This window comes from Prinia subflava, chromosome 11, assembly GCF_021018805.1.
Source record: "Prinia subflava isolate CZ2003 ecotype Zambia chromosome 11, Cam_Psub_1.2, whole genome shotgun sequence".
Classification (NCBI taxonomy): domain Eukaryota; kingdom Metazoa; phylum Chordata; class Aves; order Passeriformes; family Cisticolidae; genus Prinia; species Prinia subflava.
The window spans coordinates 17,214,906-17,232,004 of NC_086257.1; the positions used below are offsets into that span (position 1 = coordinate 17,214,906).

A 17,099-nucleotide genomic window follows, 5' to 3' on the forward strand; every position below is an offset into this window, starting at 1 on the left:
CACCTCTGAGGCTCCAGAGCTGGGCCTGGCACCAGCACATCCCCAACGGGACTGCCAGCTGCAGGCAGCTGGAGCTGCACTGCGCTGGAGACAGCTGACCATGGCAGCCTCAAGCCTGGCGCCTTCACCCCTCCACCAACTCTTCCCAGGGCGGGCACTGGCTTCTTCCCGGTGGGTGGGTGATGGTTCCAGGGGGTGTTTCCTGTCCCACCAAAGTGCAGGTGGGGTGCCCAACGGTGCCTGTAGTTCTGCAGGGGCTTCGTGGGCATGTGCCCTGCCCGGTGGTGAGGGCCCCACGGAGTATTCCAGGGGATTGTGGTGCCAGGCTGTGGCATGGGGGGTGTCTCAGCAGGCCCTCACCCGAGCTCTGCCCTGCGCAGCTCCCATTGTCCGCCCTCGTCAGCTGCTGCCTGCTCGCGGCTTTGAACACAAGCCCAGCTCAGGGCGGCAGGAAGGAGCCTCTGCTCCCCAGGGATGGGGTCGTGGTGAAGCTGCATGCCCTGGGTCCCCCTTTCTCACAGCCTCCCACTGCCTTCTGGGCACCCCAACACCCCCTCCAGGCATAAGCCTGAAGACGGGAAGGCATGTGGGGCCCTCCCTCCCTCCAAAAAGAGCCCCCCTCGACTGCCCCGCCCCTGTGTGCGATGCAGAGAGCTGTCAGCCTCCCCAAATCTTTGTGCTGAGCGTGGCTTGTGCCGTGTCTAATCCCCCCGGCCTCACACACGCGGCGGGGCGGGGGGGGGGGCTGTCGTAATGGGTGGAAATATCTCATAATTCACGTTGGACACAGGGATTACAGCCATTCCGGCAATATTTGCACAACTGGTAGGCGACTTGCAGGGCTGGGCCATCCCAGATGAAGGCCAGGGGGGTCTGGGGATAGAGGGAGTTTTGGGGGTGGTAGGTACAGAAGGGGGATGCAGTGTGGGGGGAGCGGGGGAATTTTCTGGCTATTTTCTGTCTGTGAACACGTGGAATTTATTATGGAGGGTGCGTTGCTGACATGGTGGGGATGGCTGGGGCCCTCGCCTTCATCTCATCCTGCTGTGGTGGCCACGGCTTGGGGAGCAGAATGGAAACCCCAAAACAGTCTCATCTGCCATGCCAAGCAGATCCTGGCAGTGTCCCTAAACAAGATACCTGTTCCCAGTGCCCGGTCAACCCCATAGAGCTCTCTGCTCACAGGAGCACCCAAAGGTGCTGGTGTCCCCCTGACCCCAAATGTCCCTTCCTCAAAGGCTTTGCAGGGTGACCCCAGAAGGAGGAAGGTGGGGAGCATGTGGGGGCCTTGTTTGGCATGGGGATTAGCAAGCTCCCAGAAGCGATGGTGGTCTCCCCCCTCCCCACCGGACATGCAGGCAAATATTTGTGCCCAGACTTCGCAGGACAGCGAGAAGGAATTTCATTCTTGCGCCCACCTGCGGCTCGGCTGCCTGGCATTAACCCCTTCTCCTCTCCATGGGATGGAGGAGGAGGGACGAGGTGCCCTCCCAGCACACTCCGTGCGCCCCATTGGAGTGAGAAGCTTGGCTGAGAAGTGGGATGGTAGAGGAGGAATCGCTCCAGATGCCAGCAGAGCCACTGGCATTAGGTGCCCTTGCCCAAGGAAAAGAGGGTTTGCTCATGGACATCCTCTGGGCAGCACTGAAAGGTTTGTGCTGGGGTGCTGGGCAGCATTTTCAGCTGTCTTGCTGAAAATTGGGAAAAGTAAAACCCTGCCATCCGTCACCCCCAACTGCCGTACTGTGTACAAGGTGCCCCTTGCAAGTCCCATTACCCGGCAGCGTGGGTGTTCCCCTGGGACGGCTGTCTGGGAGCAGTGCAAGGACCGGGTTGCACGGGGAGCAGGATTTGCCCACGGATGTTTATTGGCGATTTGCATATGTAGCGAAAAAGCCCGGAGGGTCCAGGAGGGACCCTGCTCCCGGGGACTGCCCCGTGTCGGGGAGGGGCAGCCCGGGTAGAGGGTCCCCCGCTGCCTGGCACCCGTAGAGCCCCGCTGTGCTCCTTTCCCCGGCCCCGGAGCCAGCTGTGCCCTGAGCAAACGGGGCTGTTTGCTCACGCCAGGATTAGCCGCTCTCTTTGTTCCTTTGACTTTCTCTTTCCTTTATGCCAGACCCTTTTATGGGGGCTTCAAAGGGGGCTGGGACCCCCCCTCCCTGCCCCTGGAAGGCCAGGTTTGCTTCCCATGCTAGCACTGACATCCTGGGGGTGCCCACCGAGCACATCTGGGTGGCCTGCGGGGACAGCAGCTGTGCCACCGAAGCACAGTCTCCCCCCCCACCCCGGCGTCTTCCTCCTCTCTCCCCCCCTTTCCCTGATTCTGGCACCTCCTGCTGTCTTCAGCACCTTGGCAAAGTGGGTGCGAACGGCTGTCCCTGCAGCGGGATTCCCAGCACTTTGCACCCCGTAAGGAGAGGTGGGAATCTTGGCACCGGGATCCGGCCAGCTGTGCAGCCCCGCGGCCCCGCCTGGCTTCCTGTCCCCTGCCAGAGCCCGGGCTGCCTGGCTGCAGCCCCCGTGTCCCTCTGGGGTCCCTGTGCCTCACTTACTGCCCCCACACTCTCTCTGTCTACAGCGTGAAGCATCGGTGGGTTCGGGCTGGGGCCAGAAGCAGGGGCTCTCCCACACATCCTCTGCCCCCCTGGCATGGGCAGCAAATGCTGGCATTGCCCTTTCCTGCAGAGGAATACCAGGCTGCCCACGGGCACAGGCTCATGCTGCCTGCCAGCTTCTGGCATTGTTGAAAGAAATATTTTGGAGTAAAGGGACTATTGTAGGCACCTTAGGCTGCCCATGGGGGGTCCATTAGACCTCCAGTTTCCAGTTGCTCTCCAGTTTCCCCTGACGGGTTTGTTTGCCTAATCAAGAAGGAATGCAGGGCACCGCAGCTCTCCAGCCTGGCATCACCAGTGACTTTGCACCCAGGGAGGGACAGGGAATGGACATGGTAGGGGCATGGCAGGGACTGACATGGGGACAGCAGTGGGCCCGAGGCCAGAGCTGGCAGAGGGGCTGAGGGTGTTGATGGGCGTGATTACGGGCATGATTGCAGCTTGTCACGTCCGCAGGAGGCCGTGTGGAGGAAGCCCGGAGGTGTTTGACCCCAGTGCTCACAGGTCCCGCTGCTGCCAGTTGTGCCCAGACAAGCCAGGGAGGCCATCAATCTGATCCCTGGAGTCGTGGCACCCGCTGGACCCCCCATCCAGGCACCCTGCAAGGTGGGCTGAGCAGGGCACGGGGCAGGTGGAGCGGGCTGGGGTGTTTACTTTAGCTGTTGTCACCCAGCCAGGCGCTGCCGGGAACTGCTGTCCACAGGGACGGGGGTGGGAACGTGCGAGAGTGTGCGAGAGCCGGGGTGTGAGAAGGAAACACAGGGCTGCAGGGACACCGGGAGCGAGAGGATGTGTGCGGGGAGGGGGGTGCCCCCAAAGGGAAGCCGTGGGGGCTGCCGGGGTGGGGGTCATCTGAGCGCATGCCCCGACGTGTGCCAGGGAAGTGCACGTGTGTACACGTAGGTTTGAGGGTGCACGTGGTGGGTGTGCACACGTGTGCAGTACGGGAGGACACACACGTACACATGGGCACGGGGATGTGCACCCCCTGCCAGAGCGCCCAGTGGGGGCTGACTTTCCCAGGGCATGGTGCTGAACAGGCCTCTGGTGCTTCTCCTACCCAGAGAGGGAACATCTGTGGGTGCCTCACCCAGCTCATTCCCAACCAATACCCCTGGTAAAACAGCCCTGGGGCCATGCACCAGCCATGACCCCTGTGAGCCATCACCCTCCCCAGCTCACAGGGATCCCACAGCCATCCTGGGGATCTCCTGAGCCACCTCTGATGGAGGCAGGGGTCAGAGCATGCCTCTGTGTGAGGGTCAACAGGGATGGGGGTCTAATAGGGTAAAGGTCACCATGGATGAAGTCCACCTCTGGGAGAGGGTCACCAGGATTTTGGTCCACCTGTGGGAGAGGGTTTTTGATGGCTTTCATGCCTGGCTGCCACAGCCAGGAGCAGGATCTCATTAGGGCTGACGTTCCTGGGACTGTCCAGTGCCGGGTCACTGATGCCATCACTTCTGCAGGTACCGCGGTCACCCCCGAGCCCTGCACAGGCACAGCTGAGGCACTGAACACTGAGGTGCTGCTGCTGAGCGCTCAGGCCTGGGGGCAGGTGAGCGGCCACGGAGGGCGCCCAGGGACGCCCTTCCCGTGCCCCGAGCCAAGGGAGGAAGCGGCCGGAGGCAGGAAGCCTTCCCCCGGGCCCGGGGCCCCTGCTGCGATTTTGCTGGAAGGTCAGCGGCGACACAACAGGAAATCGTGCTGCCTCGGCTGGGCGGCCGGGCCAGAGCCGCAGAGCCGCGCCGTGCCGGGGCCGCTCCCGGGCCCCACGTCCCGGCCGGGCGGCTCGCGGGGAACCCGCGCCACCACTGCCCTCCATGGAAGGGGGACGGGAGCCGGGGAGCAGCCGCTGGCCCCAGGGTGGAAGATGCAGGGCCGAAGCCCCCAGCCGAGCATGGAGCTGAACAGTGAGTGTGTGGCTAACAGGGGGGACTGGGAGCGCAGGAAGGGACAGTGGACACTGTGACCCCACAGCCAGAGGGTCCCCTGCAGGGTGAATCACACAGATGGGCATCAAACGCCAAGGGTGGCTCCGGGCTGGTTGGATCTGGCCACTGCCCACATGTGAGGGCAACCAAGCATCTCTCCATGCCCATCCTAGGTAAACAGAGTGCACTGAGGATTTTTGGGGACAGGTGTAGTGTCGGGGCAGGGAGTGAGGCAGGCAAGAGGAAGCAAGGAGGGCACTGGAGAGGCTGGCAGGATGGGCAGTTGCTGGGCACAGCAGTGTGCAGCAGCACTGGGGAAGGCAGTGCTGGCAGGGGAGCACTCAGCCAGGGCAGCGGCCAGGAACTGATGTTCCCTATGGGACACTGCAGGCCGGGATTCCCCGAAGTGCACATGACGCCTGGAACTGCTCTTGGCAGGGATCCGGAGGGCTGGCCCTGGTCTGCACAGGGAGTACAGCCCCGCTTGCTTGCCTGGAGCGTGGCTGAGAAACCTGGCAGACATGGCTGTGCGGCCCCTTGGCACACAGCACTGGCAGGGAAAACCTGGCTCTCCCCCGTGAGCACTGGGCACCCCTCGCTGGCTGACTGGAGAGCAGCACCGGGCCCTCCTCAGCCGCTCACACCTCCCTGCATCCCCACCACGGGGCTGGGGAGAGGACTTGCCACCTGCAGGCTGCCAGAGAGGCTGGCACAATGCACAAGGCAAACCCATCTCCTCCAGGACTGCTCCTCCTCACATCCTTCCTCCTGCATGTGAAAGAGGACCGTGCCAGCCCAACACGGCTGGTCTGTGACAACAGGCTTATCCAGAAATACATCGTGGAGGCCAAGGACATGGAAAAGAGAGTGGTGAGGATACAGTCCCCCATAAAACCCAAGACCAGGGACATGCACAGTTCCTGGCACCTCACCTTGACATCTCTCCTCACTAGGGCCAATGCCAGGCCCTGCCTGCACTCAGCTGCCCTGCAGTGCTGCCCTTGGTGGACTTCACTTTCCAGCAGTGGAAATCCAAATCGGTGAGAGGGGCTGGGAGGAGGGTGCTGGCATCGGTGTGCTAACAGGACTGGAAAAGGAACCTTGGGCTGGCACAAGCACCAGAAATGCTGAACAAGATGCTTGTAGGCATATCTGGTGGCACTGGGAGGGTAGAGGACCCCATCCAGACCTAAGGTGAGCACAGGAAGCAACGAGGCCCTGGGGGTCACTGTCTGCTCCCCCAGAACGAGACCAAGCGGCGGGAGATCCTGTGTGACCTGGCCCTGCTGCTGGGTGCTGCAGCCGGGGCCCAGGGCCAGGTGAGCGATGAGTGTGGGTCCAGACAGCTGAGCCAGCTTTACCGACACGCCAACTCCTTCTTCCTGCTCCTGCAGACCTTCAGCTGGGAGGTGAGACCTACCCACACAAGCCAGACCACCCTGGCACAAGTGCCAGCTGGGCTGGGTTGGGTGCAACAGCGTTTGCCACCCCTCTGTCGCACTCTCGCCCCTCAGGCAGGACACTGGGAGCCGAGCTGCTCCCCACACTCCATGGAGCAGACCCACATCACCAGCATCTTCCTCACCTACCGGCAGCTGGTGCAGGGCAAGCTGCGCTTCTTCTTCTACGACCTGGCCAAGGTCTTGTGCAAGCAAGGACAGGGGGACAGCAGAGACCCTCCATGCGGGGCCTGGTGAGGCTGCACACAGGGTTCAACCACAAAGTGATGCTGGAACAATCCTGCAGGACACTAAGCTGTGCTCTGGGTGCCCAGGAAGATGCCCACAGGGAAAGGGTTGGCACCTGTTCCTGGAGTCTTTGTCTGCTGTGCAGCGCATGGAGGCAAACAGTGACACTCACGTGCCAGCAGGCACGGGCCCTGCTCCCACCTGGGCAGGCACCTCTACTGTGAATGCTTTTCCATTAAAGAGATATTTTTCTAAAGAGCTGTGTGTGTTCTTGTGCCCAGGCCCGGGGCAGAAGCCAGCTCCTCTGGGACATGCTCCCAGTTCTCTCAGTGCCTGTTCCCACCCGCGGCAGCTGTCAGTGCTGCAGGAGCCCCCGGCACGGCCCTGAGCTGCCACTCCTCCTCTGCACCCACCTGTCACAGGTCTGGACTCTCCATCCTTTGGGGAGTGGCAGGGTTCCCCCTTTGCCCCTGCGCAGGTGTATCCACTCCCTGCCAGCCTCCTCTCTCAGCAAACAGCCAGGTGTAGAAAACATCCCAGTTTAATCAAAACCAAGGCAGCCTGCCCCAGGATGGTTCCTGAGGGAATGGTCCCCAGTCCCCAGAGGCAGGCAGGCAACTGTCCCAGTCTGGTTGCTCCTGGCCACAGCCAGGGCTGTTGAGGTGAAGGTGAGGAGATGCCATCAGGCGAGACTGGAGCACAGCACGGTGTCCACTCAGATTGTCAGGCACCTCTCTCCTCACAGAGATGTGGATCCCAGCAGGAGTCAGAAGACACTGGGATGAGAAGAAGGACTGCTCCTGCCGCCTCAGCTTTGCAGAGGCTGGGCAGCATGGATGCTGGAGCAGAATGAGGGCTCTCAGGGCTCCAGCTGGATGTCTTTGGGGCAGCCTGTGGAGGTGTGCTAGAAGGCCAACTTCTTCATCAGCAGGTAAACGCGAGAGTCCACCTCAAACCCGTGCAGGTTGTTTGCGTCTCCCTGCAGCCGCATGAGCAGCCCCCCGTAGGACACATAGGCAGAGCTGAGGTGGGAGGAGAGGAGCAGTGAGAGCAGGGAATCCCCAGGGAGGCCCGAGCCGAGCTCCCAGTGTTCCCCACCTCACCCCGGGGCACTGCGTCCCCCGCTCTCCACAGGCACTCACAGGCGCGTGGCCGCCTCCGTGGAGGTCTCGTCCCCCTCGATCCGGTACACCTTGCCATACATCACGTACTCAAACTGGTCTGCCCTGCAACAGCACAGCCTGAGGTCAGCAAGGAATCAAACCTGGACATTCCCCCAGCCCGGTGTCCTCTGGGAGAAGATACCTCACAACTACAGAGTCAAATAGATTGGAAAGACCTCTCAGATCATCAGGTCCAACCTGTGACTGAACACCTGTAGCTATGTGCTTTTTAGGAGTGGAGCTGAGGCTTAAACCATTGGGGAGTTCTTTCTTTCAGGCTGGGTGGAGATTCAAAGTTTGTCCTGCCAAGGCCAGACCCTGTGTATTGAGTCAAGACGTTGCAGGGGCTCCACAAACACCACCTTGTCAACCACCTAGACCATGGCATATGTTCAGTCTTTCTTTAATGCTAGGGATAGTGAATCCACCACCCTCCTGGGCAGCCCATTCCAATGTTTAATCCACCCTGCACAAAGAAATTCCTCTTGGTGTCCCACCTGAAATATTCAAGCTCAGCACTTCCCTTTTTCCCTCGTCCCCACCCCCGTGGGTCGCAGCTGGGTGCTGTACCTGGACGGCCGGTCATCCGTGGGGTTGTACTCGCCATCATCCAGGGTGCCGTCCTCATACAAGGTGCTGGCAATGACCAGGCGGAATTTGTCCCCTGGAGGAGGCCAGAGGGGCACTGAGAATGTTAGAGCACAACCAGAGCAGCAGCAGACACAGCCAGAACTCAGGGTGGTGGCAAAGGGCCACCCTGCCAGGGGTGCTAAACAAGCTCTGTCCCTGCTGCCAGTCTTCCAATAGGATTGTGGGGAATGTGTGAAACTTCACACTGGATCCTGTGTCTCCTTGTCCCCCACATCACAGAGGAAACCAGAGTCACAAGGACACCACTGCTGGTGTTTTCAGGGGACACAACAAGATATTCACTTATATTGCCCTGGAGGGCTTGGCTGGATCTGGGCAGGCACATGAGGCTCCTGCAGCATCAGCTTCAGCCCTTCTGTGTTTTATCGAGGGTAATATTCTCTTTTCCATGCATTTAGTGTATTTAGCTGCAGAAGTTAATTGCAGGAGTTTCCCTTAAAGCCTGGTTACCACCAGCTGAAGCAGCTTCCTCAGACAGTGTCTGCAGGGAAAGGGAGAGAGGTGAGCCCAAATACACACGGAGGAGAACCAGAAACCCGGCTCAGCCTCAGTTCACTGAGAGTGCCCTGAACCTCCTGTCACCTGGGGACAAAACAGGGGCACAGGGAAGCGTGAGGCAGCTTATTCCTTGATCACAGCAATTCCTGGCTCCATCCTCTCTAACCTCGCCCAGCCAAGCTGACACCGGCAGACTCGCCCTGTGCTTACCGAGGTCCACGGGATAGATCTGGATGTTCACGTCCAGGATGAGATCCATCTTGAAGGACTCGCTCTCGCAGTGCAGGCGCGACACTGGGGAGAGCAGCAGAGTCAGGGACCAGGACAGAGAAGATCTCCGAGGGCTGGGTGGGAACAGGGTCTCTTCCCACGCCAGGCTGGCACCGGAGCCGTTTTCGGATGGGTTTGGGATGGATGCCAGGGCCCGGCAGCTGACGGAGGTGTGCGAGGAACACGGTGGGGCGAGGAACGCAAGGCACAGGGCCCGCGGGGGTGTGGTGGGCACAGCAGCCGGGCTGGGGAAGCCCCGGGGAAGCGGGGCGCTCCGGGGGCTGGCAACACGCGGAGGAGCCAGTGCCGGCGGGACGGGCGGACGGGGGACCGGGAGAAGCGGGCCGGGGCCCAACTCACCGCGATCGAACTTCTTGCCCTCTGGGTCGATGTCCTTCACGTCGAAGATGTCCTCGAAGAGGATCCCGGCCATGGCAGCGGCTCCGCTCCCGCTCCCGGCGCCGCTCCCGCCCGCCGCACACTGATGACGTAATAGCACTCCGCGGCGGGGCGGAAGCGGCTTCACGGTGGGCGGGGCCAGTTCCCGCCAGGACCGCCGGGGCCGGCAGGGGGCGCTGCCAGGCCGCGCAGGGACCCGCGCGCCGCGGCCCCGCCCCCGGCACCGAGCGGGCACCGGAGCGCCCCCGAGCGGCGGGCACGGGCAGTCCCGGGAGGTCCGGGGTGTCCCGGGAAGGGTCTGGGGTGTCCTGGGAAGGGTCCGGGGTGTCCCGGGAGGGGACCGGGGTGTCCCGGGAGGGGTCTGGGGTGTCCCAGGAAGGGTTCGGGGTGTCTCGGGAGGGGTCTGGGGTGTCCCGAGAGGCGTCCGAAGTGTCTCGGGAGAGGTCAGGATGTCCCAGGAGGGGTCCGGGATGTCCCGGGAGGGTCCAGGGTGTCTCGGGAGGGGTCTGGGGTGTCCCAGGGGGTGTCCTGGGAGGGGTCCGGCACGTCCCGCGGGGCTCTTGGAGCCTGCGTCCCACCCCCGCCGCACGGGACAGAGGGACGTCGCCCCCGATGGCAGCTGGACATCGGTGCCATGAGCTGCGCGGACTCAGCCAGCGATGGCTCTCGGGGCTGCAGCCCCCACCGGCTTCCTCCTCCTCGCCCGCCAGCCACGGCGGGGAGGGACGTGTGACACCGTCCCCCGTGTCCTGCCGGTGACCCGTGAGGGGAGCAGGGGGGTCTGGCACGGCCGAGGGCCGCTCACACGGTGGGCGCCACGGGATGTTCCATGCTTGGCATCTGGCTGGGAGCTGCCGGTGCGGGTTCAAGAGTTCAGCCTTGTCCTTCCCGTTCCCCAAATGCCACCGCCAGCCTGCCTGAACAAATTCCTCCCTGCCTCAGGAGAGGCTTGGCACTGGGCACCCTGCACCTCGTTTGGGCAGCGTGTGCCCGCCCCGATGTGGCACAGAGAAGACTGGTGAAGCTTGCAGGTGTCCCGGTGAGATGGGGACCGGGGACGGCGGGTGGCACGGCACTGTGTGTGCGTCACATGCCACCATCTCCCTAGGGACCACGATCGGGGACATCTATGGGATATTGCTCCCCGTGCGTCGCCCTTATGCCTACAGCGAGATGGCTTCGTGGGGACATAGCCCACCCTGTCCCCGGGAGCCAGACATTTCCAGGTCGTGGTCCCGGTGGCCCCCAGAGCCGAGGTGCCCCAGCATCCGCACTGGGCGGCCTGTCACAGGATGCCTGTGCTCCCCAGACACACACAGGTGTGACCTCTCCATGGCATGTCCCCTCCGTGACACGGTGCCAGCGCATCCTCACGCATGCCTGAGGCGCAGGCAGCGGAACGGGGCAGTGTGGTGACACAGCGGGGACACTGGTGTGAAGGGGGGTGCTGGTGCCAGGGGTCTGCTGGCTCGTCGGGGGAGCGTGGGCGGTTCACGGCGGGGTCACCCCGCGGCGGTGGCACTCAGCGGGGACAGGCTTAATGCGCTGGGACGGAACCTCGGCTCCTTCTAATCATCGCCTGGGCGGGTAACGCCCCCAAGACCCGCAGCCCCCTCCCCACTCTGTCCACCCGGGCTCGGGGAAGGGCAGAAACCTCCTCCCTGCCAGAATGCGGTGGCCGTAGACAGGCTCCCCTCTGGCCCAAGGTGAGAGGTGTGGACCCTTCGCCAGGTTTACTGTGCCCTCCTGGCACCCTGCATCCCGCGTGCCCGCTTGTTTGGGGTACAGGACTGGGCTGGTGCAGGGGACCTGAGTGAGGGGCTGTGGGACACTCGGGGCTGTGGGACACTCGGGGCTGTGCAGGTTGCCAGGGGGTGGCAGCAGCACACCGAACATGGCAGGACAGCCCCAGGGTGTGCCGGAACGGAGGGAGTCCTACCGCAGCCAGGCTCACCAGCATGGCCAGTTGCCCTTTCCAGAATCCTCGGGATGCCGTCCTGGAGGGACATGACCTGCCTGGCGGACACCAGCCGGCCGGGGCAGGTGGTGTGGGGGCCGGGGCTGTTTTTCAGCGAGGGATCCATGTGCCAGGGGGTACCCACTGGCATCCCGATGTGATTTGGGCTGGAGGGCCATGGCACAGCTGTGCCCCCTGCTTGGATTCTCTCAGGGCCACTGCAGGGTGACACAAAGGGCTAATCCCACCTGGCTGTGCCTGTCTGCCCCTGCTGAGACCTGGCACACTCGGTACAGGCCAGCAGGCAGCTGGGGCTGTGCTCACCAGCCGGCGAGGCAGCCCCCAGGGGTGCTGCTGCCCAGTGACCCTGGCAGCCGGCACTGCCGTCTGCCTCCCTGCCCTTGCGGGACAGGGCACTCCTGAGCCCCACCCCGGGCAGGGTCACGGGCACGCAGCCACCTGCAGGGCCAGATGGAGAAGCGGGGGGTGGATTTCCAGATGCCCCACAGATGCCACAGGATCAGAGTGGCAGCAGGATTCTGGCACAGCCCTGAACCTCCTGGGCACTGGCTGTGTAGCAGGACCATGATGCCGAGGGCCATCTTTGTCCCTTAGCCCCTTCCTTGGCCCCGTGCCCATGCAACCCTTGGGGCAGGATTGGCCGGGGGGTTGCTGGCCCTGGTGCAAATCTGGCCCAGGTTGGCAGAAGATGGGGCACCCTGCTTTTCCCTGCACTCCATGCCCATCTGCCCTGGCTGTGCCGTGTGCCGGCTGCTTCGCTGACCCCGTGCCATGTGCCATGCCATGCTACTCCTGAGCCACAGGAGTGTGGGTGGCCAGAGGGGCTCATGTACCCAGCTAACGCCAGCCCTTTGCAGCCAGGGCTGAACAGACAGACGGTCCTCGTGCAGGTGCAGGTGCTGGTGGGGGCTGGGGGGTCAGCACTGCCTTCACTGCTGTTGCCCAGGGAGCACCCATTTGCCAGCCAGGTGCCTGGTGTTTCCACCTTATCTGGGATTAAACAAACTCTCCTCAGATCTGGCGCCAGGTGCTGCCCCTGCGTCCGTGGGACCAGCCCTTCCCTACGCTGTGCCCCTCCATGCCTGCTACCCTGCCCCCATGCTGGGAAGTCCGTGTGTCCCTTCACCCATTTAAGGGGTGAAGAACCCCTCAAATACTGGACCCAGGCTCCCCTTGTTCTGGTCATGCAGTAGCCCCTGGGGTCTCTTTGCAAGGCAGGCAGCAGCTCTAAAGCAGGGCACAGAGTGGGACCATCTCTGGCTCTGCCTTGGGGCACCCCCAAACCAAAATGGGACCTACGCCTCATCCAGGGAGGTGTGCGTGCCCCCAGTGTGGTGGATCCTGGCAGCACCAGTGCCTGTGGTGCCAGACTCCCCAGAGCAGGGGCACAGCCTCCTCCTTCGTTAGCCGCTTGTCTGTTATCTCCTGCCGATAAATTATACAACACAAGCGCCTTTGAAAGGCAGCCAGGCCTCCATCCGGTGGGGCAGACTTTGGGGGCCCCACATCAGCCATCGTGGGCTGCTGCCAGCTGCTTTTCCTGGGAAGGGGACAGGGACAGGGTTTTGGGCACTGTCCTGGTGCTGGGGCGCTGGGGATGGGCTCATATGGACCTGAAGGCAAGGCAGAAGAGCAGTGGGGGTGAAAACCTGCCTGCACCCCATGCCCACACCTGCTGCTTGCAGGTGTGCCTGCACTCCTGCCTGTGCCCTGGCCTGGACTCCGTCTCATATGCCCATATCCTGCAGCCCAGTTTGGGGTGTGGGGCTGCTGGCCGGTGCTTCAGAGGAGCGGCTATTCCTGTTATCCGCCGGCACAAAGGAGCCGAAAGGAGCTGAAAGGCCGCCGCCGTTAGGGAAGCAAACACGGGCAGGGTGAGGCCAGGAAGGTGGGCAACGGCCGGCACCTGGTGGCACCTGCCACGGTGGTATCCTGCCCATCCCGGTGGGGCAAGGAGCAGGGAGGCACTGTCCCTGTGCCGAGGAATGGGGGTCCTTCCAAGCACCCCAATGTTGGGGAGCTGAGGCCACATGGGCTGCCCAGGGCAGTGCTGCCAGCCCGTGATGTGCACTCCTTTGCTGTCCCACCAGCTCCGTGGGTGCCCCCGTGGGGTGCAGCAGTGTGGCCTCTGGGTGCCCATCCTGGCACCCTGCTGGGCCAGTCTCCACCTGGGCTGGGGGTTAGGCAGGAAGAGATGAAGCCGAAATTAAGCTGTTAATGAGCCCGTCTGTCACCAGGTCACCAATTACCCGGGCTGGGAATGAGGAGATGATGGAGTGTGACTGGGGGAGGGGAGCAGGATGTCGGGGTCTCCAGCTTGGAGGCAATTGGGGGGTGTCACCATCTCTCCGCAACTTCCTCATCACCACCAGGCACATTCCGTGGGGTGGGGGACAGAAGGGACCAAGGGGTGACCAGGCCATAACCATACCAGAAGCCCCAAGGCACCTGAGAAGGGATTAGAACTTTCTCCTCACTGAGATCCTGAGGAATTCAGCCCCAGCACTGTCCCTGACTGGCACAGAGGGTGTCACCAGTGTCATGAGCTGGCTGTTCTCTGCAGTCAGAGCTTGAAGGGGGCTGTGCTTCCAGGGAGCAGAGTCAGTGACTGTACCCTGGGGATACTCACAGACCCTCTGGGCTGCTCCTGGCCCCTGGGAAGGGGTACAGCAAAGAAGGGGGCTTATACCACCCCCCCTCCTACTTCACCTTGCTCAGGTTTGCTGTGGTGCATGGCAGAGGCCCCTGTCTCTGTCCCTGTCCCCGCCTGGGATGGGCCAGGGAGGCCGAATTCCTCCGGGCTGATGCTGATGTCAGTTTTTCCGTGGCACCTCTCCGAGCGGGGCCGGGTGCCTGTCCGGGCCGGCAGAGGGACAGGCCATCTCCCCAGCTGTCATCACAGCCGCCTGTCCCTGTGATGGCTCTTAGCGGCACCCGGCCCCAGGAGGGACCCAGGGGCTGCTGGAGACTGGTCTGGGAGCCTGCAGGAGCGAGTTCCTGCTCCTGCATAGTGGAAGGGGCTCCGTGCTGGACACTGGCAGCAGCTGGCAGCTGCCCGCCATGCCCCTGCTGGACTCATCGAGCTGGAGGGTGGGCTGGGATGAAAGCCATGGGATTTTGCTGGGATCGGAATTAACTTAGCGGCTTTGGAAGACAAACAGATTAGGGAGCTGCAAGGATCAGGGTGAGGATCAGCTAAATTGGAAACAGAGGCCGGCAGCAGCATCCTGCACAAGCTCTGCTGCCCCTGCCCAAACCCCCAGCCCAGCCCCATCCCTGCAGCCCAGGGTGCCTCCATGGGGCCCTCACAGACCCCTCCCATGACCAAGCTGATGGTGGCGCAGGTCGGGGCTGGCTCTTTCTTCCAGTCTGGGTCTTGGCCACACATCAGCAGCCTCTGGGCATTGCTGCCTTCCCCTTCCCTGCCTGTCCCCTTCCTGCTCTCAGTGCCCCCTCTCTCTGCCCTCCCCTTTCCCAGCACCCTGCATCCCCACTGCATCCCAGGCATGTCCCCTCACACCTCTCCTCACATGCCATGAAGCCACAGTTCCGAAATAAGCGGTCCCAAAATAAGCTTCCTCCTTGGAGTCCATAAATCTCAGCAAAGCACTGAGTCATGGGGTCAGCCCTGCAGTCCCCTTTGCTGGCAGGGTGCCCTGCCCCATCCCCACGTGTCCCCCCTGGCACCCCAGGAGGGTTTGGGGTTGTGTTGCTACCCCGATAATATCAAGTCCTGGGGGCAGCCCCACTCACTGGAGATCAGATCACCAGTAATGAACAACAGCTGGGCACAGGGCTGGGGACAGAGGGAACTGAGGGGACAATCCTGTCCCCTTCCAGCAGCCAGGCACATCTCTGGGGACACTGGGCAGCATCAGACCAACAGGCTTCACTGCCCTTTTGGTGACAGCCCCATGGCAGGACCCCCAGTGTTCTTCGAGACCCGAGCCTGGCAGCTCCCAGGGTTTGATAGTGCAGTGGGGAGAGAGTGCCTGGCCTGGGGGTCCCCGAGGAGGAGGGGGCCGTGGCAAGGAAGGCTGAGTGCAGGGACAGCCTCCTGCTGCCGCGGCCCCCCCGGCGCCCCCGTCCCCCTCCCGCCCCCGCTTCCTGCGCAGGCGGCCCGGGGAGGCGATGAAAGCAGCCCCAGCAGATGTTTCTGGCTTGTTTTCATCTCATTAACTGTTTCCTCTTTTATTATGGGATAAATTATTAATTGTTCAGTGCGAGGAAGAAAGGAAAGAGAAATCCTGACGGAGAACCCGGAGGCTCTGGGGAGGATAGTGAGCAGGAGTTGGCACAGCCCGGGGCAAGGGGAAGGCAGGGGGGATTTGGGATCTCTAGGGGGGAGGCAGCCCCTTGCAGTGCCACCAACCCCCAGGAGTCCCTCCTGAAAAAGGGGGGGCAATGTGGGCTGTAGGAGGTGCTCTGGGAGTGGGGCAGGGGTTGGCTGCTGGCACCTGGCCTCTGTCAGCAGCAGGGAATGTAACCCAGACAGACGGGGCAGCGGGACAGACTACCCACATGGGACCCAGACATCTGGGCACCAGATTTCAAGATCTCTGCCCAGAGACCCCCGACCTCTACACCCCACACTCCCTGTCCCCCATGGTCTGAGAATGGACACACTCATTGCACCTCCTGGCCAAGGAATGGGGCTCAGCCCCAGCCCTGTCACCCCTGGCCCCCCCAGCTCCCCAGCCCCTGCCCCCTGAAATATTCATGGCCTGCAATGACGAGCTAATTTAATTGCCCTGATGAGAAGCTGAATAATTTACGTTCTTTTTGAGCAGGTCAGGAGACATCATTAGCAGCTGATCTGGGAGCAGGGAGGGGAAGAGGCTGAGCCCTGACCCTGCTGCTTGGGGACGTCAGGTGGGCAATAGGAACCCGAAAGCTTTCCCATCCTGGAATCCCCATGGCTGGATGGTGCGTGTTGAGGTCTGAAGTACCAAACCTCTCTGACCATCCTATGCACCCCCAGCCATGTGGGGTGGGAAAGTGACCCCAGTGTGTGTTTTGTGGCTCCCATGGTCCTGGGGTCCTGCTGGGCCCTGAGACACAGTCTCCCTCCTTTCTGTGGCCTTGACAATGTTTAAGGCAACTGTGATCTTTAAGTCTCTTACACATCCCCATCGTTGTTGCTTTGGTTTGTGGCCAGCAGGGATAGCTGGGATGAAATACGGCTGGGAGAAGGGCCCGGCGCGCTCCGGATTCCTGAGATAAGGGGGACAGGCGGGACAGGGACCTTTATTTACATTTTTTCCTGGAAATTTCAGCCTCTTTCTGGTGAGACCCCATCTGGCTGCCATGAAGATAAGAGGAGCTTGTAGGGGGGCTGCTGGGGGGCAGGATGCCTTTCAGAGGGGGCTTGTTACTCCTCAGGCCCGATTCTCACTGCAGTCTGTGTACCCTGTGTGAGTGAGGGGCACAGAGGAGCACCAAGGCAAAGCTTAGGACTGGCTCCTGCCCCATCAAAATCCATGTTTCTTCCTCTTCACTGGTTTGACAGAGATCTGGGGGGCCTGATCCCCCACATACCCTCACCCCTGAGGTGTCAAGGGGAAGCTTGGCTGGACCCCACCTTGGTGAGGAAGGCAGAACAGGCTCAATTCTGTTGTGATGGCCATGCCAGGAAATTTCAGGCCAGAGGCCACGGCAAGGGCTGCAGCCGGCTGCCCGATAACGCCTGGATTTCCTCCCGGCACTGCCCAGCGTCCGGCTGGTGAGGAGGGACGTGGTGTGGGGGTTGCCCAGCAGCAGCACCTCGTGCCCCGGCAGGAAGAGCCCCAGCTGGCCCCTGGCCCTAGGGGAAGGGTCTGGCAGTCCAGCAGTGCTGGGGGTCCCAGGCTGTGCCCTTTGCAGCACTGGGAGCATCACTGTCCCGGGGAGGGATGGGGGAGGGA

At 62.4% G+C, this 17,099-nt stretch overlaps 2 protein-coding genes across 3 annotated transcripts; one reads left to right on the top strand and one right to left on the bottom strand.

The window, feature by feature from the left end:
* Positions 1 to 2,972: 2,972 nt before the first annotated feature.
* THPO (thrombopoietin) lies at positions 2,973 to 6,462 on the top strand. The gene is made up of 6 exons (XM_063408344.1): positions 2,973 to 3,221; positions 4,085 to 4,528; positions 5,292 to 5,419; positions 5,503 to 5,589; positions 5,794 to 5,958; positions 6,064 to 6,462. Exons 2-6 carry the CDS (start codon positions 4,489 to 4,491, stop codon positions 6,244 to 6,246), a joined length of 603 nt encoding a protein of 200 aa, XP_063264414.1. The 5' UTR covers positions 2,973 to 3,221; positions 4,085 to 4,488; the 3' UTR covers positions 6,247 to 6,462.
* Positions 6,463 to 6,762: 300 nt separating this feature from the next.
* On the bottom strand, positions 6,763 to 9,334 carry POLR2H (RNA polymerase II, I and III subunit H). Of its 2 annotated transcripts, XM_063407978.1 has the most exons (5): positions 9,180 to 9,332; positions 8,760 to 8,843; positions 7,971 to 8,064; positions 7,380 to 7,463; positions 6,763 to 7,259 (listed from the first exon to the last, which is right to left on the bottom strand). In XM_063407978.1, exons 1-5 carry the CDS (start codon positions 9,250 to 9,252, stop codon positions 7,142 to 7,144), a joined length of 453 nt encoding a protein of 150 aa, XP_063264048.1. In that variant the 5' UTR covers positions 9,253 to 9,332; the 3' UTR covers positions 6,763 to 7,141. The 2 variants fall into 2 exon arrangements, with proteins under 2 accessions (XP_063264048.1, XP_063264049.1); XM_063407979.1 differs by lacking the exons at positions 7,380 to 7,463; positions 7,971 to 8,064 and having other exon boundaries at positions 7,162 to 7,259; positions 9,180 to 9,334.
* Between the last annotated feature and the right edge of the window lie 7,765 nt (positions 9,335 to 17,099).

Coding starts and splice junctions, on each gene's coding strand:
- THPO (XM_063408344.1), top strand. CDS start 4,489: ATGCAGGGCCGAAGCCCCCAGCCGAGCATGGAGCTGAACA. Junction 5,420..5,502: donor AGGACATGGAAAAGAGAGTG/GTGAGGATACAG, acceptor TCTCCTCACTAG/GGCCAATGCCAGGCCCTGCC. Junction 5,590..5,793: donor AGCAGTGGAAATCCAAATCG/GTGAGAGGGGCT, acceptor CTGCTCCCCCAG/AACGAGACCAAGCGGCGGGA.
- POLR2H (XM_063407978.1), bottom strand. CDS start 9,252: ATGGCCGGGATCCTCTTCGAGGACATCTTCGACGTGAAGGACATCGAC. Junction 8,065..8,759: donor GATCTATCCCGTGGACCTCG/GTAAGCACAGGG, acceptor GGCCTCCTCCAG/GGGACAAATTCCGCCTGGTC. Junction 7,464..7,970: donor ACGGATGACCGGCCGTCCAG/GTACAGCACCCA, acceptor GTGCTGTTGCAG/GGCAGACCAGTTTGAGTACG.